Raw genomic sequence first — 24,120 nt, 5'->3', positions numbered from 1 at the left:
AAGAATCTTGAATAGCATTAAGGAGTTATTTCCATAGTTCCCCTGAACCATTATTCAGATTGCTTCTCAACTTAACTTCTCCTATGTTTAGGTCTTTTATAAACTGCTGACAAGACCCAAGCTGTATATTCCTTTAATCTTTCATAGTTACTAGCACAGGATTTACCCATTGTAGATGGTCTTAAGGCATTTGTTGACTTTATCAAAAACCTGAATTTCCTTAATTCTAACACTGAATTTACTGGTGGATATATTATAGTTTTTTTTAACAGCTGTTCAGGGTAAAAAAAAAAAGGGGGGGAGAGGTTAAAAAAAGGAGAGAGAGAGAGACTTTCTAGATAAGTTGTACCCTGATTTCAAGTATGTTCAAATGTGGGAGGGTAATGTCAATCATATCGACTATGATGATGTGTAGAAGTGCTGTTAAAGCCACAGCTTCTCATTTTCAACTGCATTCATAAAAGTGCAGACAGAAACCCCAAGCTGTAGAGTTTTATATATCCAGTTATCTTGGAAAATATTTATTCTAGATCCCTAAAAAGATTTTAAACAAGATGACAACTATACAAAGGAGAAATCAAATATCCCTTTCAGAACATAAAAGTTTCAGATTACAAAACAGAACTGACATTTACTTGTTAATTTTCTAGCGGAAAAACAATCTCCCACCCTGTGTGGCACCATATCACTGAGGTGGAGCACCTGCGCCTGGGGCTTCTGTCCTACCCCTCTCTGACCCTAATGGCTCGGGAATGAGACTTCACATATATTTAGGACAAGCTACTACAAAGCCTGGAACACACAGATGGAAATATATGGTTTTAAAAGGGTAGATCTCAAAACCCTCAATGATGAGCTCAATCTTGATTTACAACAAGCCCAAAGAGGCTTCGGCTGGGAGGACAGCTTCTTCATAAAACACTCCTCCTCTCATGGGAAATACAACCTCCCCAGGTCAGAATGGCTTGGGGAGGAAGGGCTGCTCGACAAGTTCCACAGAAGCCAGCCTGGGTGAGGGATCACGGGGTGAGAACAGTTGCACCTAGGCCCCCCTCAGGAGCCGCCATGTTTCTACAGAACTGCAAAATTATATTCCGAACAGCAGAAGACTGGAAGGACTTACCCTTCTACCAAAGAATTGTTCTTCTCTGATCATGTTTTCAGATGAACGGGGAAAACTTGGCATCTCTCGAGGCTCTTCTTTGACATTCTGTCTTCTAAACGTGTGCCTAAGACACCCACGCAATGGAAACATTTGTTACATTATTCTTTGAATAATATTACTCTTGTAATATCTTTCATAAAATGGCTTATTTTTAGAAAAGCCTATTTAATAGAAAATATCCACTGACAATGGACACGTTAACCCATAACACTGATAAAATACTCTTTCCACCCAACTTGTATACTGGGATAACTTTATAATTAATTCTGAAACAGTTACCTTCTGGTGGGAATGGGGATTCGGATAAAAGCTTTGTACTTGAGCAGCTCTCTGTGAAATTCTTGAAAGTGCTTGAATTTCCTCTTAACTTGCCACTTAAATTCCCCATGTGTTAATTCAATAGTGTAAAGATTGATACTTGGTACCTACAGTGATCAAGAAAAATGATTGCTATTTTAGAGAAGAAAAATTCTAAAATCTCTCCATGGACAATAGCGAATTAAAAGTAACTTAAATCCAGCCTACATATTTTGGGTAAGTACTTAGGTAAAATGTTTTCTAAAACTACTAATTACAGAAATAGCATTCCCTCGGATGTTCACCTCATAATATACATAAATACAAACTCTGAATCACACCGAAGACAAACTCCCACAAAGCATATTGCTCCAAATACATAAACACACACACACACACACACACACACACACACACACACACACACACAACCCTGAAAGAAGAAACCAGGTAAAGGAGACAACGAGTGAAGACCCTAATTAGTCATTAGCAGTCATTTTGCTTGTCCAAAAGTATAAGCAGTGAACAGACAACCGAAGGGGGAGGGGTGAGAGGAAAGCTGGAGGAAACAGAATTCCAGGAAAAGGATAAGATCTTAACCCACTTCTTGCCCTTCACAAATGACATTGAATGCCTTCTCCTCCTGAAACATATTCCAAGGTCTATTGTTGTCTACAACATCTCCCTGCCCTGAAGCACCAGCAGTGACCAGCAAGGTACAGGACAATTAGAGCGAAAGAAGCAAACGATTCTCCTACACACAAAATACTCTTCCCAATTACTTAACTGAAATGAATCCCCATTTAAAATTTTAAACATATTCCTTATTAAAATGCAAATATATTGACTAGTGAATTATTTCACAATCAGAAAAACTATCAGACCTGGGGGACAGTTTTGTAACAGTACAAAGTATCAAGAAACTGAGGGATGTTTATAAAAGCAGAGGAGCAGGGCACCTGGGTGGCTCAGTTAAGCGTCTGCCTTCAGCTCAGGTCATGATCTCAGGGTCCTGGGATCAAGTCCCATGTCGGGCTCCCTGCTCAGCAGGGAGTCTGCTTCTCCCTCTGCCCCTCCCCCCTGCTCATGTTAGCTCGCTCTCCCTCTCCCTCTCTCAAAAATATATTTTTAAAAATTAAAAATTAAATTAAAAAGGGCGCCTGGGTGGCTCAGTTGGTTAAGCCACTGCCTTCGGCTCAGGTCATGATCCTGGAGTCCCAGGATCGAGTCCCGCATCGGGCTCCCTGCTCAGCAGGGAGTCTGCTTCTCCCTCCGACCCTATCCCCTCTCATGTGCTCTCTCTCTCTCTCATTCTCTCTCTCAAATAAATAAAATCTTTAAAAAAATTAAATTAAAAAAATAAAGCAGAGGAGCAGAGGAGATCTTGAGGGAAGGTCCATGAGTTAGGGGGGGAAGGGGGAGTAGGGGGATGGGCAGGGCATTGGGCACTCTGGAACACCTAGAGGACACTGGCCTTTGCTGGGAAGTTTAGGCACCAAAGGTGTTGGGAGTAGGAGAAAGTAAATGTCTGTTTCTCTGCTAGTTTATCCAGGCTCTGGTGTCAGCAAGCCCATGCGTGATTCCTGGCCCACTGTCATTCATTACTGATGTTTGGCACACTCTGCAAACTTCTAAAGCGTGACCACTCTGTGTAGATGTAGTATATAAAACAGGAGCACGAGAACCAATGCAACTTGTGCTCTTAAGTCTGAAATCCAAGCATATCACTGGTAGATATTCAAATCTAGCATTTGCTTTGCCTCTAGTTAGGATTCGTGGCAGTTACTACCACTGGAAGTTGAAAAACACCAGTTCTGGGGTTCAGTATTATATGCTGCCTTTTACTTTGACCAACATGACAGGCATCATCCTCCATCATGTTTCACACAGAAGAATGCAGGAAAACTCAGAGTGGCCAGAAATGTTGCATTCAAGTAAAAAACACTCAATTTAAGATGAGCCAAATGAATAAGAAAAATTATACAATTTAGGCAAGTGGCTACATTTCCTAGGATTATACCTCCCATCCTATGAAAACTGAATACTTAGAAAATACTGCAATTGCCAAGTTTTATACCTCACATATAAACCCCAAATTTCATACACTAAACTTCTCAGCAATTATGAGGCAGTATGGTACCATGGAAACAGGCTAGCGCAGACTTTTTGAAGCTTTTAAGGGTCTGAAACCCTGTGGTGCAGCCTACCAGCTGTGAAACTTCAGCCAGGCGTCACTTCCGTCAGACAACATCCCAGCAAAATTACGGGAATTCTTCGGAATTGGAATAATTTAAGGAGTTTTCATAAAGGAACTGCTTATGAAGACATGATGGGGTAAGGAAACCACAAGGGAAGGACAGTAACCTGGGATTCTAAAGGCATCCGCAGTCCTGAAGGGACAAGAGGCAGGACCACGTACTGGAACAAGGAGGAGAGAACCATGTAAAGATGGCTGCCTCGGGGGGAGGGGTGCCATTGCTCAAGGGACATAGCCAGCCCAAGGTGACCCCCATCTCCCATCTGGGCTCTCCACTGTCTGAGCCCTACCAGAGGACAAAAGCGGAGAGCCTTGAGGGGCAGAGCACAGGGTGGAGAAGGGTGGGAGGTGACAGAGGGGGCAAATGGAAATCTCCAGGCTGAGAGGACCCTAATAACATCTGCCTCATTGGGCTGTCATGCAAACAAAGAGAGAAGTGCCTTGCCTTGAGCTGGCACACAGAATGTATTCAGTAATTAGAAAAAGTATATTTTTATTTACCTGGAATCACACTGAAACCGCATCAATTTAGTTCATATTTCTTAGTAAACTAAACACTAAGGAGGATAAAGATGATCCTTAGCTTTCTCACACAGACTAAGATGAAACAGAACTAAACCAAACTCACTCAACAGAAAAGTACAAGCAAAGAGAAGACCCTGGCTTGGGGACTTGAATATTTATCTTCGTGAATAACTTTAGAAGACACCTCATGTTGAGGGCCAAGGGCAGGTCGCTTTGGCATGAAGATTACAAAAAAAAAAAAAAAAGGCAAACTAAACCCAGCAGATCCCGGAAAAGCTCTTTATCTCCCTCCTCGACTGCCTAGAAAGAATTTAGCTGGAGGACACGCTCCAGGAAGAAAGCTATCAGCACAGATGACTACATTATACTATGAACTAGCTGAGGTAGACAGGGAGGAACTAGCAAGGCCCGTCTGATCAAATTCCTCCAGGTCTCCTTGTTTCCGAGCGGCCCAGCAAACATCTGTTTACCAAACATTTGCTCTTTGTTCTGTTCAACTCCCTGTGAACTGCTTTCCTTCCCTTTGAAGTCCCAGACCCGTACCCAATTCTCCGTAGTTCCTAGTTTGGAATGACATACAGACTGCATTTTGCCTGTCTTTGGAATTTCCATGTCTGTGTGGATTTCCCATACATACAAAATTAAATTTGATTTTCTCCTGTTAATCTGTCTCATGTCAATTTGAGTCTTCGTCTGGCTAGAAGGACCTTTGAAAGGGACAGGAAGTTCTTGCTCCCCAATAATATAATATGCAATATTCTTGTATAATACTATGTATTATTATTATTAAATTCTCATAACAAACCTCATATTACACCCATTATTCACATGAGGAAACTGAGAAACAGAAAGATTAAGTAATTTGCTGGAGATCACAGAGCAAAGACAGGAATTAAACCATGCAGCCTGGCTCTGGAGTCTGGGCATTTAATTCTCCGAGCATGCTTATCCCCTCTCAGTCTAAAAGCTGGGAGGCACAATAAGAAAGCAAAGGTCATCTCAGAGACATTTCTGGGTGGGCTGTGCTCAGTGGTGTATCAGGGAGGTATAGACTCATCTCCAATAAAGAGCCTACAGGAAAGGCTGCACACAAAGGTGGGTGTAAACCAGGAGTCAAGATACACGCAGGCAAGCACAGGTGGATCAGGACAGACCACTAAGCAAAACTACGAGCACCAAGGTAGCATGTGCCCTCCTGCCAAAGACCAGGAGGAAAGGTGGGCATTCAGAACCAGCCTCTGGAGAAAGGTTTCTTCTACCCTTCCCCTGAGGAAGGAGCCAAGGTGGCCTTCCTCTGCGGGGACCAGAGCATAACCTAGGGGGACAAAGGCCGCCAGCCCGCAGCAATGTCCCCTACTTATCAGACTTGACCTCTGTGATACTCAGCCAGTAAGAGAACAAAGGCAGCCGCGTAACAGCCGCTAGTCCAAATCGTTTCAAAGAGGGATGCTTGGCTTGATGAAGTCCACCTTCACAGAAGACACCTTTCCAGGACTCAAAGAGAAAAACCTGTGAACAGGGCCCAAAGGGCCGGTGCTAGGAGCGAACCAGAGTGGCAGAGGACGCCGTCAGAATTCGCTCAGCAGTGCTTCCAGGTAGGGACTCGGGCCAACCCAGCATCCTCGTCTTGTTTTCTTTCAAGACCCAGGTGGCATCGTGATTTTCACGCTAAACAAACATTAGGAAAGCTAAGCTTTTCCTTGGCTTACATGTGGCATTCTAGGTGCAATGGCTCTGCCCCAGGAGCCCACATTAAACAGAAAACTGGGGAGAGAAGAGGACTAAGAGAAATACTCGGCAATTTAAATTGCCTTAGGTACCTTTTTTTTTTTTTAAAGGCATTTTCCAGAACGAGGAAAGAGGCATATGAGAATAAAGACTAAACGGAAAGCAAAAACTTGAGAGGCAGTGAGGGCTTAGAAGTGATTAAAAAAAATCTAAAAACATAGTCATAGCTACGAGGAAGGAAAATGGAAGTCAGCGTGCTGACTCGTATACAATGACTAACACAAGGTGAGTCCATAAACATTCTGACCCTTGTTGTAGACGTAAAGCGTTCCACTTCCAGGACTTGGGCTTTTATTGGACAGCCAGAGAGATACGTCTGTATGTTAGGCTCCTTAAATCCTTGAGTCTTATAAATAGCCGAGAATGGAATACACGCTAAAAAACAAACAAATAGATAACGTTACTGTAGGAATACAATGACATTGCAAGAATACACGATATTAGCCTAACTTGCCTCTTTTATGGGCATGTGCCCAAGAATCATAACCTGCTACAACAAGCACACAGCTAATGAAGCAGTCTCAGCCCCGGGTAAGGACATCCACAGGAAGATCAATCATTTGCTGGTTATTTCAAATCTGCGCTCTGCCAAGCAACCCCGATCAACTCTCTCCTTGCTCAGATCATCAGTCTTTACCTTCCTGTGTCTTGGGATCGCTGGGAGACACATCATAATCCACCTCCTCTCCCTCAAAGTGCAGCTCCCGCGTGTCCAGATTTTCTATCAAATTACTCATGTCAGCAGCGATTTTCTGCAGTGCAGAGGTATTTACTCTTGGCTCATTTTTCAGGGACATGTTGGCTTCCGACGGGGTAAGAGCAAAGGGGCTGGGGAAAAAAAGGGGGATTACAAGGACTTCATATTTTCAATGAATCCAGGCTTATTCTACAATATGATTCCAGGCTTAGAGACAGCATATGGAAACAAGTTAGCTAGCTGTGTGTGAGCCCCAGTTATCTCAAACAACCTTTTCATTTATTTTCCTGTTTAACATTTAAAGGATTCCTAGCTTGTAAATTAAATTGGAGTGAGATCCTTAATCACCAGCAAGTAAGAAAGAGAAACACTGTATTGAATAAATGCCAACATATCTTTCATCCAATTTCATTAACTTGGATAAATGAGGAGAGACTCCAGGGAGGCTGGTTTGGCAATGGTGATTCAGAGAAAAGGAATGGATTCTTAATTCTAACAAATACATGGAAAAACTGTCATGTAAAATTAAGCAACTTTTAAATATTTTCTAAAGAAAATTGAGGGCATTTTACAGTAATTTCAATAAGCTGATTAAAGTATTTTCACGACAGCATAACCTTTCCACACTTCCTCTGTAGGTGATAACCCAAGCAAAGTGTATATACCATCTTTCTGAAATAGGAGGTTTAGGCCACGACTATACATGAGTTATAATAATGTACGTGTCTTGAAAGATAATTGATGAGCATGCCTTTTCTGAAAGGTACTGGAGGTGCTCAAATTGTACTTCTCTCCTTTTTTAAGAAAACCGGTTCTATCTCATTTTGACATTTAATAACACAAGTCGTTGCACACCAGTACCTAGGGAAGAAGAGTTCATAGAGATTTTATTTTTCCTTTAAAATACGGAGATTTACGCCTTGAGCGCCGTCATCAGAGTTGGATGAAAAATTCCTCTTGCTGGAAATAATCGCTCTGTTACCACCAGGCCCTAAAATGGCAGGATTTTCATATGAGCAACTCCACCATACACGTTCGTTTATTACTGCACATCACAAACATTTACAGAGCGTCTGCCACTCACTCATTGTGAGATGTCATGAGTAAATACGTAAAGATGAATAAGGCTGGTCCCTGTGATTAAGGAGCTCCTGACCCGGGTACATGACCCCAAGTTCATTCCTGGCCTCCTCCAAGGTCTTCAGCCTTCCTGAGAACGGCATGTGCTGAGTGGAAGACCCTCAGCCAGGCTCTCTCCTACCGGAATGATCAAGAATCTGGGGGAGGGGGGCCAGACAGGGGGGAGGGCTCTGTGGGCGACGCTAAGAGTCTTGACCAAACTTGGACGGCCCTTATGGTAATTCATCAAGTCTCTGAAACCTGTACTGCCATATCTGCTAGAAAGAGATCTTGTCTGGAAATTCAAAAGACTGGGGTAGAGGAATGTGGTTCTGGTCTGCCCAGATATACATAATTAATATAACAAAGTTCTCTGTGAACTCCATAATTGATCGTGTTTCTTTCTCCATGTTGGCTGTAAGGAAGCTTGGAGCCACATCGGTGGCCTACTATTAGCAAAACAGAGGTCTATCCTTGCCTACGTTGCTTCCTTTCACCTTTCTCTCCCACTTCTAATTTATATTACAGTAACAGTTAATGTATACTGATTGCTTCGTACGCACTTGGCTTGGTGATGGTTCCTTGTATACATTAGCATGTTTATCATCGATAATAAATCTATGAAGGTTTGTTATTTCTGCTTAAGAGGACAAGAGCTTATCATCCCCTCTTTACAGATAAAAATACTGAGGCATAGAGAGATAAGGTAATTTGATGAATACCTTGGACAATGTGTCCAAGGTCACGGAGCTTAGACGTAGTGAAAAAGGGATTTAAAACCAGGTCTCTCTGACCCAAGACCTGATGTTCTCAACCACATGCTTTATCTTCCTGTATATTTTTGATAGATATGTAAGTGTCCCTGCAATAGATGGAAGTTTTAGTAAACAAAGTACCCTTGGACAAGACTCAAATGGGAAAGAACAGGAAATGACTTCCTCTTGAAGCTCAGCACCTGAGGATGGAGCCATTTACACTCTGAGGGCCTTGGTTACTCCTCTACAACCTAAGGAGGTTGAGCATTTCATCTCTAGGGTCCCTTTAACACTAGAACCCTAACTGTAGTTAAAAAATGCTATATATTGTTCAGTTTCCCCATATAAGTAATTTCTTTAACCCAAGAAATTAACCCAAGTATTTTTCATATGAATACGAGAAGCAGGTGGCAGATGTTTTCCAACCTGGATAATTTAATGAAGGTCTGTTCAGCTTCCATTGAGGAGCTTGTGGCCTCTGGTCACAATTAAAACATTTATTTCCTTCCCTCTCAACTCAACAAACACTTATTAGGTGCCACCCATGAGTCAGATTTTGCTTTATTTAAAATACAAGGTAATGAAAAACTTAGAGGAAATGAGACAAGGAAAAACAAGTAAGAAATTACATCATATCATTGCTACTCATGAATCTGTAAAGCCCTTGGGTATTTTCTATTGATTGAACTGTCTTGTGGTTAACTCTGCCAACTTCCTTAGCCTAGCAAAGGAAAACAAGAGTTACTCCAATGACTTTCCTTTTGGACAGAATGTCAGTGTTAAAATGCATGTTAAAGTTAAGATATACAGAGATCAGAATAACTATATACTGCAAGAAAACTGGAATAAATAGAACAGAGTCACTGGATCAAGCTAAAATAAAAATCCTTTTTCAGATAGAAAGAAAAGAAGCATATAAACTTGTGAAAAATTTAAGAGAAATAGGAATCCTCATCATTTATACTCAAGTGTTTATTTTGTGCTAATAAACACAATTTTAGCACACTTATGTTATTTCATACTCACAATGATACCACCTGCTATTTATGATTATTCTGAAAGACTTAGTTAAGTAACTTGCCTGAGGTCGCTCAATTTGTGTCAGTGTTGAGTTTACTTAGAGAGCAGATTTGTTTGGCTCTGAAATGTCATGGACTTGCTTAAAGAGGTTCATAATTATTGATTTTATTTAATGGTTGAATGTCTGTAAGTTAATCTTTTCTATAAAGCTTATGTTTCATAACAGCAAAAGACATTATCTACTTCAATCCCTACACCTTAAAAAGGATCCTACCAGCCCTATAGTCATTATAACTGTAGAAACAACATATCCCGACAGCCTCCTACATTTCTTTTTAGCCTTTTATTTTTGTGGTTCATAATATTTTATAAGATTGCATGGAGTTTCAGTGGACCCTAAGGGTTTGCAGATTTTTTCAAGCTTTTGTGAAGACTCTACCATTTAATAATGGAAAATGAACCAAACTGTCCACATTACTGCCTTCAACTCATGTCCATGGTTGCTTTGTGTTGACGTTTTATCCATCAATTGTATTGCTGGTTTCATTCTTGAATATCAGACTTGTAAGGCCATCTATACTCGTATGTTGTCAAATCTTAATTTATTAACCTATGTTTTCTTTTATCTAAATTAATCTATACTGGTGGGTGAACAGCTGCTCAGTTATAGCCTATCTGAGCCAGCAATGGGATAAGGCCTTCAGGGTTTACACTTGAGATAATGTAATTGATTTTGTTATCTCCTTATAAAATTACACTGCAAGATCATTATCTCTCTTGGTACCAAGTAGAGATGGTGCCAATGGATGATAACAGCAGCTGTGTTTTATTTCGGTTTGCATCTCTATCTGGGAAGTAAATGGGGTCAATTTTTTTTTCTTCCTGGTATTGAATACTAGAATTATAATTTTTTGCAGGGAACATTTTTAAATCACCTCCTGTTATTCAGTGGTGAAATCAGAGAACTCTAGAGTTTTCTTCTAAACTTAATGTTCAACATGACTGGGAAGTAGAACATCAAAGGAAGCAGACATTTTCCTTTCAGATAGTACATAAACAATGTCTACGCCAAAATATAATAATATTACAACTATTAATGTTAAAATAAATATTAATATTAATTAATATTTGCTGAGTATATACCATATGCCAGGCATTATTCAAAAAGATTAATTGCATGATCTCATTGAATCTCACAACATTAGGAGCTGGGCCCTATTGTTATTCCCCCCCCCCTTTTTTTATTCAGAAAAAGATTGAGCACGGGGTAGGGAGCAGAGGGAAAAGGAGAGAGTCTTAAGTAAACTCCACGCTCAGTGCAGAGCCCGACCCAGGGCTTGATCTCATGACCCTGAGATCACGACCTGAGCCAAAAATCAAGAGTCGGATATTTAGCTAACCGAGCCACCCAGGAACCCCTGTTACCTCCATTTTTAAGATGAGAAGCTTAGAGAGGATGGGCAACTCTCCCAGAGCCTGTGGCTAGGAAGCAATTAGAGCTGGACTCAACCCTGGTTGATCTGACTCCAAAGTCCAGCTATTTAACCAACCAAGAAGTGGAACTGGGGGTGGCAGGAGGGAGAGACACTGAAGACTTTTACTCTTTACTTAACATACTCATAGGATAAAACAATTCAAAAAGGAACAACAATAACAAAAAAACTCAGCATTCATTCCGTGAAGATAACTGACTTCTTGCTTCCCTTTCTAACATAACACGCAAAGTTCTCCCCTATTTTTTAATACGTTATTTGTGCTTGCCAAGAAAAATAGATGCAATGTATTTCCAAACCAAAAATCACAGCATAATGTTTAGACGTGAAATGAATTATAATTAGATCATTTAAAACCAAACTGTGTCATGGGGATTTCTTGTTTTCCCATTTTTCATTATGATGAAATTAATTGGTGGACCCATACTATATAACCTCCCAGAACACATTATTATATAGCAATGATTTGTACAGAACTGACTTGATGTTCCCTGCAATGCAAACATCATAAATGTGGACTCAAGTACTAAACTCAATCTCTAGTGACATAGTAAACCTTGAATAAATATTTTTTGAGTTGAGCTGACTTTGAATAAAGTAAATGATATTATCATAGTTTACATTCCAGATGATATATTTTGAGAAAATAACACATCAAAAAAAAGGAAAAAAGACTCTTGGTGTTTACTTGGATCTTTGATTTTTTTTTTAGAAAAAGAACATGAATTCCACAAATATCAATGGAGGGCTTATTATGCACCTTGTACATACAATTAAATGTCAGTGGTGGAGGGGACAGGCCGGATGACCAAGGTTGTTCTACTGTTACTATCAGTGTAACCCGGGCAATCTCCAGGGTTTCAGCAGCCCCTCTGTAAACTGGAAAAAGTGCCACCTACACTTCCTACCTTAGGAAGCTGTGAGGAGCCACTGTTATGATGCATACACAGCCACAGGCAAAAGTAATCTAGGTTGCTAATACTACCTTTAAATTCTATTAACAGTAGGGACACCTGGGTGGCTCAGTCAGTTAAGCGTCTGCCTTCAGCTCAAGTCATGATCCCAGGGACCTGGGATCGAGCCCCATGTCGGGCTCTCCTTCTCCCTCTGCTGCTCCCCCTGCTCATGTTCACCCTCCCTCCCTCTCTCTCTCTCTCTGACAAATAGATAAATAAACCTAAAAAAATAAAATAAAATACAAATAAATTCTATTAGCTGGCAGCCCCTGAAAAATAACCTTAGGAAACTTTCTTTCACTTCAGTATTTTTCAGGGCTGACAGGCTAGGAAATATCCTGCCTTTTATCTCTTACTTCGATCCCAAATTAATAGACCATCTAGCAGCTGTCTTTCTGGCTGGGCTTCACTAAGAATGGGACTCTCCCATTCAGCCAGTCCTGAAATTTTCTGGACTTGACTCCTCCATTTGCTAGAAACCTTCCCCGGCAAACACAATCACGAGGCATCGAGCAGTCAAGCCCAGTTAGGGCACTTCCTGTTCCTTGCACATCTCCCTGGCATTGTCCGCCTCTCCCTGTCTGGTAAGCCATCACTTCTGTTGTACTGTGTCACTTGTGTCCATTGTAGTGGCTTCTGCTTCCTTTTGGGTCCAGTGCCCTTCGTGACTTCGATGAAATCTATGGATCCCCAACCCCAGAAAAATAATGAACACATTTTGCATATATTTTCATAGGTTCATGGATGTCCCTTCAAAACCCTTAGGTTCAGAAGCCCCTCCACTGAGCTACAATCAAGAGCTGATATGCTGACATGTCCATCTTCCCACCAGATGGGGACACTCTGAGGTAGGGGAGGGTGAGAACCAGACCTTTCACCACTGACACCTTGCTGAGCACCTGCTCAAGAAATATTTGTTGGTTTGTTGTAGTTGGCTATCTACAGAGAAACCACTTGGCCCCAGGTTGTCCAGTGAATGCCACAAAGACACTTCGCTCATATGCCACAGATACTCTCAGATGTAAAAGCCTTCTGGGTGAAAGACCCTCTGAGAGGAGTATGACCTGCAAGAAACACACAGGCCACTGAAATAGTAGCAACTAAGACAGTGAATTGCTATCAGAGCTAACGGTGCACCAGGTTTCTGCCAAGGCTCTTCATGCATCCTCACAACAACGTCATGAGGGAGGTACAGATGTCATTCCCCCTTTACAGATAACAAGACAGGTTGACCAAGGCAACCGGCCAGAAAGTTAGCACGCCAGCTCTCAGCACAGCTCTGGCTGACTCAAAAACCATACTCCTGTTCTGCTTCTGTGTCCACTGGCACCCATGTCAGGAAAAGGAGACGCTGTGGAGTCACACACTCTTATTCTCCCGTGCATAACCTTTTGAGTCCAGACTTGCTATTATGTATATGGTTCCAGGAAGCAGAAGTTTGACTCCCAAACACTATCCACCCTCTGAGCTCCAGATCTTATCTGACCTTGGGGCCCGCTGAGCCTAGCAATCTCCCCTTTACTTATCCTTCTTTCCTGGTTTCATAACACACAGCCTCCACTGTGTCTGACTTGGACTCTGCTATTCTCCCCGAGGGGCCAAGATTGTAGATGATGGTGCTAAATAATCTAGACTCGCTGCATCCATGGAACCAGGGCTGGAAACCATGCTCTCTCCCTTTTCCCTAGCTACAAACAAAAACAAAGCTACAACTACGTAAAGCCATTTTCAGCATGAAAGTCATTTCTTGATTCTCAGGATTTTCCCTGAATCCTTTGACCTCCTTGGATGGCCTCTCTTCTCTGCCATAAACTCTCCTAGCTATTTCCTCTGATGTGCCCTCTGGTTAAATATTCCCCTCTTTGCTGTAGCATCAGCTCCCTTTGTTTCATCAAAGTCAGATCCTTGAAATCAAACAGATGTTGTATTTCCAGAGGCAAATACAAGTGTTAAGGGAAATTGAGATCTCTTTCAAATATGGGTAGATAGGAAAGTATTATCTGTCATTTACTGAGGGCCTCCGCTGGGCCAAGCACAAAAGGCACATTATACAGATTTCTTCTAATCCTCGGGACGATCTCATTTAGAATCGAGGACATGGAGCTGTAGCTGCTTACCGAGACTGCACAGTGGTGAGTGGCAAGGCTGGTCCCAGTGCATGGGCCATCGCGATGGTTCCATATGGCCTGCCTCCCCAGCCTCTGCCACTGGCTCAGCGGAGATCCACTCCATTCTCACCTCTTCTCCTCACCCCACCATCCATCTCTGTCTCCTCCTGGCTGAGGGCAGGGCTTCCGCACAGCCTGCACAGCACATGGCCCAGCAGGGGCTAGTGTGGCTCCAGCACCCCAGCCCCACCCACCCCTGGCCAGAACCCCAGAGGCACTGGCTCATCCTCAGGCTCCTGGATTCAGAGGCAGTGCTGTACCAGTGCTGGAACCCAGCTTCCTCTGGAGTTGCATGTGTGTGGGCAAGGGGGGCATGGGGGAACTGAGTCACACAGCCTATGAGATCAGGGGAGTTAAGGCACTGGTGGATGCATGCCCTCCCCCTCTCCTCCAACCTGACTGCACTGAGCACTTGAGTATCACACAGCCAACCTGGAAGCTGTCCTATGTGACTGAGCAACTGGATGATTTTCTTGTGAAGACATGTCCAGCCAGGTAATATACCTGCATTCTCAGGGTTATGAGATCAAACCCTGAATCAGGTTCCACACTTAGTGCAGAATTCTTCCCCCCACTCTCTCTCCCTTCCCCTCTGCTCCTCCCACCCCTTGCTCTCCCTCCCTCTCTCTCTCCACTAAATAAATAAAATCTTTTTAAAAAGCAAGAAACAAATGGGGGCTATAAGACAGTGAAATGATATCCTAAAATTCAATAAATATGGAACCAAATAAATGAGTATGTTTACTTTTCCAGAAACTAATTTACTAATTCAAATTCCAAAGAATTTCTCACAGAACTTGACAATATGACCCTAAAATTCATAACAGAAAAGAATTAAGAATAGGCAGATAAGTTTTGTCCAACCAGATCTCAAGAATTATTATAAAGCTGGAGAAATTAAAATAGTGTGGTACTGACACAGAAACAGACACATAGAACCAAATAGTGACTCCCCAAAATAAGTCTATGTATATATGGGTCTTGGTGGATGACAGAAGTGGCAGGAAAAATAATTAGTAAAGAAAGAATGAGCCCTTCAATAAATAATGCTAGCACTATTGGCAATTCACAAAGAAATATAAAATAAAATTAGCTCTCAATCTCACAGCTCCTGTAAGAATAATTTTTGTGTGGATTAATGTCCTAAACGTGAATAAGAAAAATTCTAACCTATAGAAGAATATCTTTATGATCTCAGGGTCACAAAATCATCTTAACAAGACATAAAAAGCAAACCATAAAGAAAAAGCTAATAAATTTAACTACACTAAAATTTAAAACTTGTGTTAGACAAATGGTAAAATTTAACAACAAACCCAAATTTGGAGAAAACATACACAGAATATACAAAGAACTCCTATAAATACATAAGAAGAAGATCCAAAGACCAGTAGAAAATAGACCAGGAGCACATGCAGGTAGTTCACAGAGGATGAATTCTAAATTTACAGTGAATCTTTAAACATGTTTAACCTTTCCAGTAATCAGGGAAGTCATATTAAAACAATAAGATGTTTTTTCATATCCATTGAAGTAGTAAAATTTTTGCAAGTCAGAAATTACAATGTATTGGTAAGATAGTGGAACTCTCATGTACCACTTGGTAGAAGTGTGAGTTAAAATAATGTTTGTTGGAGGGGGCGCCTGGGTGGCTCAGTCGGTTAAGCATCTGCCTTCGGCTCAGGTCATGATCTCAGGGTCCTGGGATGGAGCCCCATATCGGGCTCCTTGCTTAGCAGAGAGTCTGCTTCTCCCTCTCCCTCTGACCCTCCTCCCAACTTGTGCTCTCTCTTTCTCTCTCTGTCTCAATTAAATAAACAAAATCTTTCAAAATAAAATAACCTGTTGGAAAGCAATTTGGCAAAGTCTAATAAACTTGAACATGGCATAACCTTCCCCTGCAATTCTCCCTCTAAATATATTCACCAAGAAACTCAACCATGGGTGAGTTTATACAAGAAAATATATTATGAATGAGCAATGAAGCACTGTTCACAGTTCAGAAAGCTGGACAACCAAAATATCCACCTATCAGAGAATGGATAAGTGAATTATATTTTAATGAAGTACTATATGGCAGAGAAAATAAACTGATCAGAACTGCCTTTATCAACATGAATAAATCTCAACATAAAAGTGTGGAGAAAAAAAGACAACTTATAATTTTTGTTATGATTTAAAAACACACAGAATAATCCTATATGGTGTCCATTAACATATCTAGAAGTCGGACATACAAAGCAATTGAGGAAATAACATATAACAACTTCAGAAGAGCAGTCACCTTTAGAAAAAGAGAATGAGAAAGAATACAATCAGGAAGGGGTACTAAGAGGACTCAATACACCAGTAATATTTTCTTTGTTTCTTATTTTGATTCAAAAGGCTATATGTCTAAATGATAAAACTTGTTAAATTTGGATGTTATAGGTACACAGGTTTTTATTTCCTAAATGTTAATCTGTATTTTTAAAATATTTCATTTAAATTAAATTTAAAAACTATCAAATATAAGTGACATTTTACTAATGTCCTTAAATCTTGATGATTTTTGCATTCTTTGCAAAAACCAAGATTCACTATTCCTTCTAAATTGAGCCAATACTGGTGACCCACTAACAAGGTAATACATAAAATACCACGAAGTGCTTTGTCCCCCACTGTCCCTCACCCGCCCTTGGGAAAGCATATATATTTGTAGACTCCAATCTGATTTCCCTTAAAATCAACAGCCGGCATGCACAAATTTTGGCCATGCTTGGGGACTGGTTCAACATCAACACTAGAAAGATGAAGTTAAATGGGCCAAGTACTGGAACTGAAAGCAAATCTGGTCTTTTCTGAGGCAACTAAACCTTCCAAGTAAAGCCTTGATGATCCATGGCTCTGGTCTACAAAGTTAGAGTTTCCACTATTAATGGTAGTGATGCTCAGGCAAGGGAAAAACGGTCATCAAAACTGAAGCTGTGTTTGCTTTTGCCTTCTCAGGGGAGTTACTAAAATTGCTTCAATTAAATTTTTAAAAAAAGAAAGCCTTAATATATTCATTTGAAAATTTCCCCTCCTTAGCACCAGGTAATCTAACACTTCAAATTAGGAAGTGCCTTTCTTTATTCTAGAAGTCCAAGTATTTCAAATATAATGAAGCTCATTTCACAAGTTCCTCAAAAATACAGAAGTAAAAATAACACATATTATTAAAATTATAGCCAACATAGCATTTTACTTCTTTTAACACATTCTTCTATACTTGATCTCATTGATCTTCAGAACACTCTACAAGGGAAGTATCATTGTCCCTTCAAGCAGAGGTGAGTAAATCGAGGCTCAAGGAAGAGAAGAAAGGGGTCCCACATCGGGTCATTCGACTATAGTATGCAGTGGGGCCAGGGCTCACTCCAGAGCTCTAGTGAAATTAAGAACAGGTATCTCAGACTAAAGACAAATATGGGGCGCCTGGGTGGCTCAGTCGGTTAAGCATCTGCCTCCTGCTCAGGTCATGATTCCAGGGTCCTGGGATCAAGTCTCGCATTGGGCTCCCTGCTCAGCAGGGAGTCTGCTTCTGCCTCTCCTACTCTCTCTGCTTGTGTTCCCTCTCTCACTGTGTTTCTGTCAAATGAATAAATAAAATCTTTTAAAAAAATAAAAGCCATCTGGAAAAAGTGAGTATTGTTGGATTTCCTTAAACACAAATCTTTCAATAAACAACCTTCTTAGATTTCTTCCTTTTACTTAGATTTGTTCTTTTTTACTTTTTTGATTTAAGACTCATGTTTCTCCCTAGATTTATTCTTATAATATTTGTATGCTAGTCACAAAAGTATTTATACTATGAATTTACCATTCCCTATTACATAGTTTCACTTAAGAAGCATTTATAGGAAATTGTTAGGAACCTTGTATCACAGTACTACAGAAAATGACAACCAACCACCTGCATATTATTTCAAGATTTCAGACCCTCTTTAGTTCACCCTTTTAACACTGTGACAAGTAGAGTCACCTGCATGTAGATATGTGGCTGGAAAAGATACCTGTGAAGATGCTGTTCTTTGGTTCAGAAACCTACAAAATGGCCCTCCCAGTCTACCAGCCCCCTACACACACACACACACACACACACACACACACACACACACAGAGAGAGAGAGAGAGAGAGAGAGAGAGAGAGAGAGCTGGACCATAGCCCAAGATCATGATTATAGCCGTTTGGATTTCTGACCTGTACTCAAAATGCCTTTAGAGCCCAACTTCCTACTCAAGTTCTACTTATTTGCTACTATCTGGTCAGATGGGTCCTAGGGATTGAGCCTGGGTCTGATCAGGCATCTGGAGTCAACTACCAATTTACAGAAGCTAATACAGAGGGGCATGTTGAACTGTACCATGAGGATACAGTCAGCAAAACCCAGACCATGGGCAACTCCACAGGTCAAAGAGCCCGAGGTTTTATTCAAGAAAAATTGCAAGGAAAAGAGAAGGATGCAAGAGAATCTGTAGATTAAAACTGGTTCAAAATACATATCAAATAAGAAAATGATAAAACAAGCAAGATTAAATAAACCCTAGCATCTGGGGGTGCACACTCAGGTGATAAAACTATGAAGAAACACAAAGACAGTGATTACTTTGGGGACTGGGAGATTGGCACTGGGGCCGGCACGGTTCTTTTTCTTAACCTGAGTAGTAGTTACATGGGTGTTTGATTTATGATTATGTACTACACTATACATTTAGCCCTGGTCTTCCCCCCCAACCCATGCATTCCCCTGTCACTTTAAATACCCCTCTTCCTGCAATTCTCCGCCTGCTGAGACCTTCCACATTGCCTTTTACTGAAACTTTCCAGGCTCTCCCCAACCCATCCCCTGCAGGCAGCGACATCATCTCTCTTGACTAAGCTTTGCATCATCTGGTTTCTGAATTTTTGGTAGCATTTGTCTCTCAGAGGTTTGGGGGCATGCCTCCTGTCCTCTGTGATGTTGAAAACTCTTGGGAACAGGAAGCTGGGTCATTCCCACAGACGAGCACAGTAAGCAATCAAAAGTTGTTTCCGAGTTAAATAAACAAACAATAACAAAAAAAAAAAAACTACTACTCAACTAAAATTAAAAATGAGAATCCACCAGGTTTACCTGCTCACAAGATCCCCATCTTCCTTAAGATTCCACAATCTATCCCCACTCATTCCTTTGGCTTATCTGCAACCAATGTCAGACCCTGAGCCCAGTGGCTTAAGAACAGAGGCACTTAATCCTGGCTCTGCCACTTAGGAGTCTTGTAACTAGTAACCTCTTGCTGTACTTATATTACTCTGGGCCTCTCTGAGCTTCAGTTCTGTCATCTATAAAATGAGACGAATCTTAAGGATCTAAGAAAGTACTTAACCCAGCACCTGACACAAAGTAAGAACACAATACATCATTGATTGTAGAAATATTATTGCTAACTATGAGTATCATTAAAGGTACATCAAATCATCAAGCACGGACACTCTAGCCAAGAGAAGTGAAAAAAACAAAACCTCATAACAGATATGTTTCCTAAATGCCAAGCAAACCACGGAAAGTAGAATACTCAGTGCATCTGTCATTCCTTTGGTCTCCATCATCAAATTTAGCAAAATTTTTTGCTAAAGCGAAGTTATCTGTTTGTGTCTCTTCCATTCTTCCTAAGCTGGGAGCTCCTTGGAGACCCCAAATGACCATGTCCTGAGCTTGTGTCCAAATTCCCTAGTCACAACCCTGTGGCCAGCATCGCTATGGGAGCACAGCCACTGTTTCCTCTGAGCCTCGGTAAAGCCCTTGAATTCTTCTGACCTCCCACTTCAGGGGCTTCAGGCTCCTTGCCATCTCTGAAGGAAATCAAGTACCGTCTGTCTCATATCTTTAGCATTTGTTGAGAAGAAATGAATTGAATGAACAAGTAAATTACACTATCAACGGTAACTATTTTACTCTGCGTGCATGCGTATGCGCATGCGCGTGCATCCGAGAAGAAAGAGGAGCTGATACAATCCAATTCAATAAACCCGTGGCACATGTATTTGGTCCAGCCACTAAGTAAGAATTGAAGACACAGTCTTTGGACTAATGAAACCGATGGATACAAACCTCAGTCAGTGCCATCTAGCACACGTGATGATCTACATCATCATTTGGTCCAACCTCCTCCCGTGCACTGAGAAGCAGAGGCCCGGGGTCACACGGAGAAAGCAGACGCGGGTCTAGAACTCAGGTCTCTTTTGTACCCTGCACGCTCACACCAGTCTGTTTCGGGGCCAGCTCGTTTCCACAGAATGCAGATCTGAACCATGTCCAAACTGTGTAAGGAGGAGGACCCGACGGGCAGGATAAACCGCTTTTGTCTCAGCTGCAGCCAGACTCTGCTCCGGAGGTGTGGACATGCTGCCAGCCTCGCTGGGAAAGAACAAGTTTGGGATTGCTCAAGAAACCGTCACTCCCGACTGTCATTAAAGAACGGAATTTTCTAGTGACACCTGCCTCTGCAACGTCCCTGAGGATCAAAAGCACGTGAGTGGCATCAATGCTAACAAGAAATGGCAGACAGAAGGACAGGCCACCAAACTTGAGCACGCTGGAGAGAGGCAGCGTGGGCCAGCTGGACCCGGGAGGCATCGTGCCTTCCAGCCGGGCTGCGCGGTCTGTGCGGCTTCTCAAGCGGCTCAGGACGATGGGGATTCCCCCAGCAGCTAGTCACTGAGCAACCACAATGGCTGAGCTCCGCCGGAGGCTCTGGGGATACAAAATGACCTCAAATATTTTACTTTACTGTGAAGAGAGGGGCTGGAGGAAAGGAACGCTCTCTCATGACTCCTCACCTTACTCTGTGTATTTTACCTCCCTCCCACCCAAACCCCAGAAGCGGGTCCCTCTTCCCATATCACCCACCCCCTGCCCATCCTGCTTTCAAACTCTCCTTTCCATTCATCAACACCGTTATCAACCTCACTGTTCTCAGGTTTCTTCCCGTGACCACTTAAAACATCTCGAAGCACTTCATTTACATGTATGGGTTCCCCTCTACCTCTCATTTCTCTTATGCTGTGACTTCACAGTCAAAGCTTCAGAGGGTATCAGGTTTCCCTGCTCAGCTGGACTGAGCCAAACATGCTCCATGCTCTCCAACTTCTCAGCCTCCCAGAAGGTGGCTCCCTCTACAGCTTTGCCTTCCTCCAACTTCCTTCTTTGCTGGATTAACTGTGCATTCAGGCTCATCACAGGTGCCACCTTCTCCAGGAAGCCTCCCCTGACCTCCCAATCTGTTTTAGATGCCTCTCCTCAGTGCTTCTATAGCATTTAGGGGAGTCCATTGAGGACACTCCTTTCCACTTAGCCTGTCTCCTCCGGAAGGTTCTCAATTCCCCAAAGGGAGAGGTCATCTCTAGATTCCCAGTTCCTCGTGTCTTCTGGACTCTCAGGGACTATAGACCAATCAAGGAATGAACATGAATGAGACTTAGAACAGCTCACAATATGGGCCAAACAGAGAACATGTGCATAATGCTTTCCAAATTACAAAGCATCTTTCACAAATACATCTTGATTCTCCTCAACCTGCAGGCAAACTATTATTTTTTACCCTCTTTTCAGCTGAAGAAGCGATGATTCAAAACGATTAAGAGGTCTGACCAGGGTCATACTGTGTAAGTAGTAGGTATGAGATTCAAATCATGACTCCTGAACTTCACATTTCCTGCTTTGTCCACTCCCTAGAAGCTAATGTCTTCATATTCAGAGGTACACAATACTCTATAAACTCTCCTCCTCAAACCTGGTATCTGGAAACTGTTCTACATGCCTTGTACCTAACCAAACTACTTAATAGAAGGGACATAAATGGATTTTGTTTAACTTTAACAAAAGAAATAAATCTAGAAAAAAGAAATAATGCAGCCCGAACAATAGAGATACCATTTCCATCTTCCTTTGGTGGGATGGATGAACATGGATGATTAGTGGCATCATAGCCTCCCCCAAACCTGCAAAGCATCCCAAATTTAGGGCTCATGATGAAGTGGCTACAGATCTGCCCTGTTATTCATTCATTATTAAAACCAGGAGACCATCATCCTTTTTTTTGGTGAAATAGCAGCAAAGACAACTTGTCTCCAGGAACACCTTTGACATCCAGCAACAACTGCGTCTCAGACAAGCCGTTCCTGTTCCCTCAGCCCATGCCAGGCCTCACAACCCCTGTTCATCCAGCTGACAGCACATGGTCCATGACTCTAACTCCCCTACTGTTGAAAACCTCTCCTTGTTGGTCCCCACTGTCCTTCTATCATAGTCACCTGGAAAACCAAAACCTGGGCCAATCCAAGTCTCTGCCTTCTTGCTCCCTCCCCAAGGTTTCTAAACACAGGTGCAGAAAAAGCATTCAACTGCATGGACTCCAACCTCACTTGACTCTATCCTGCTCTCTCTCTCACCCCCATTTCAAGATAAACTGCTTAAAAATGTTATCTACTTGCTCCTTTGTATCTCATCACTCCTCCATCATTCTTGAACCCACTGCACCTGGCTTCGACATCCTGCCCACTTTCACCAAAGTTCATAACCACCTATATATTGTATAATCCAAAGGACACCTCCTTGTTCTTGTTTTCATTTAACTTTCTGTTGCATAACCCTTGACTCCATTCTTCTCGACTCCCTGCTTTCTCTCAGCTTTCATGCTCCCACTTCCTTCCAGTCATCTTCCTCCTTCTCCAGCCACTGAGATGGAATGTTCTTTGAAGCTATTCTTCTGCTCAATATTTACATGCTAGTATTTTTCAGGGTCCTGTGATCCTTTTTTCCCCCACTCTACCCACCTCTCAGGGTGATCCCATTCCTTCTGAGGGTTACGATACATATCCCATTCATTCTAAGGGTTACTATACATGCTGAGGTTTCCTTTCTTTGGGGTTTCAATGGCTTCCCAGTGATACCACCATTGAGTACATTCTTTTCCACAGAGTACATGCCTCTGCCTCTTCTGGAAGACTGGGAGCTCCCTGAAGGCAGAAACCAATCTCTGCATTCCCGGTTGCCAGTGTCTACTGGGCTCTCATGAGCTGTTTCCAGCCTATTCTTTCTCCTAAGCCTCAGATCTATATATCTGCCTATGAACTTCCCCATTGGGTGAACTTATTATGCTCAAATTAGAATTCATCATCTTCCAAACACCAAAACATTTCCTTGTCCTATATTTCCTTCCTGAATGAACTGGAAACATCATCTACCCAGCTGCATAAACTGAATCCTGGAACTCATCCTTAGCAATTACCTTTCCTTAATTCTCTCCAGCCAATCAATTAATACGTCCTGCCAAATTCTAAACAGGTCTTCAATAGGACCACCATATTTTATGTCCATAACCATGGCAGGTTTGAAGAAATAAAAAAAGGTGCTGTGTAGCTGCACATTGGGTCCAGGCATGTGATTAAGGTATTTAGACTTTATCTCAAAGTCGCTACCCACCATCTCCCACTCCCTACCCTAGATGCTGAAGGCCTGGAGCTAAAAAGCATTCAATAATAATAAGCTTGGGCTGCCCCAAATAGAATTTTGTAGGTTAAGTAACATCGATTTCAATTGGTTACTTTTTTTATTAGCCAGCTAAACAATGGTGTTCTTTCACAAATAAAAAAGATACTGAGCTGAACAGAAAACTGGTTCTGCTCTGCTTATGAAGTCACTACAGTGAACAACGATTTCCAGACAAGCTTCCACCATGGGGAGCAATGCCTTCATTTGTGTTCGGTTCAGTCACATTGTAGAACCAATGCAATATTTAAAGTAAACAAGCCAGACTGGATGTGTGTGGAGGGTGAGGTTTGCAGGAAGGAAGGATAGAGGAGTAACGAGAAACATGC

The 24,120-nt window shown here is 41.9% G+C and overlaps 1 protein-coding gene across 4 annotated transcripts in view; it reads right to left on the bottom strand.

Moving 5' to 3' along the window:
- PLD1 (phospholipase D1) overlaps nucleotides 1-24,120 on the bottom strand; it is a 199,727-nt gene that overhangs the window by 121,240 nt on the left and 54,367 nt on the right. For 3 of the 4 annotated variants that reach the window (XM_028100903.2, XM_028100906.2, XM_028100907.2), the window contains exons 2-5: nucleotides 6,670-6,860; nucleotides 6,280-6,407; nucleotides 1,445-1,590; nucleotides 1,124-1,229 (exon numbers count right to left, since the gene is read on the bottom strand). In XM_028100903.2, coding sequence (XP_027956704.1) covers nucleotides 1,124-1,229; nucleotides 1,445-1,590; nucleotides 6,280-6,407; nucleotides 6,670-6,829 — 540 coding nt within the window. In that variant the 5' untranslated portion in view covers nucleotides 6,830-6,860. Of the gene's footprint in view, nucleotides 1-1,123; nucleotides 1,230-1,444; nucleotides 1,591-6,279; nucleotides 6,408-6,669; nucleotides 6,861-7,590; nucleotides 7,720-24,120 lie in introns of those variants that run through there. The other variant, XM_028100904.2, reaches the window with a different exon arrangement.

The sequence above is a fragment of the Eumetopias jubatus genome, unplaced genomic scaffold, assembly GCF_037043125.1.
Source record: "Eumetopias jubatus isolate StellerSeaLion01/CBP00866 unplaced genomic scaffold, mEumJub1_p1.0 scaffold_1, whole genome shotgun sequence".
NCBI lineage: Eukaryota > Metazoa > Chordata > Mammalia > Carnivora > Otariidae > Eumetopias > Eumetopias jubatus.
Note: the sequence above shows the minus strand (reverse complement) of the source record. Positions and strands in the feature narration are given on the sequence as shown.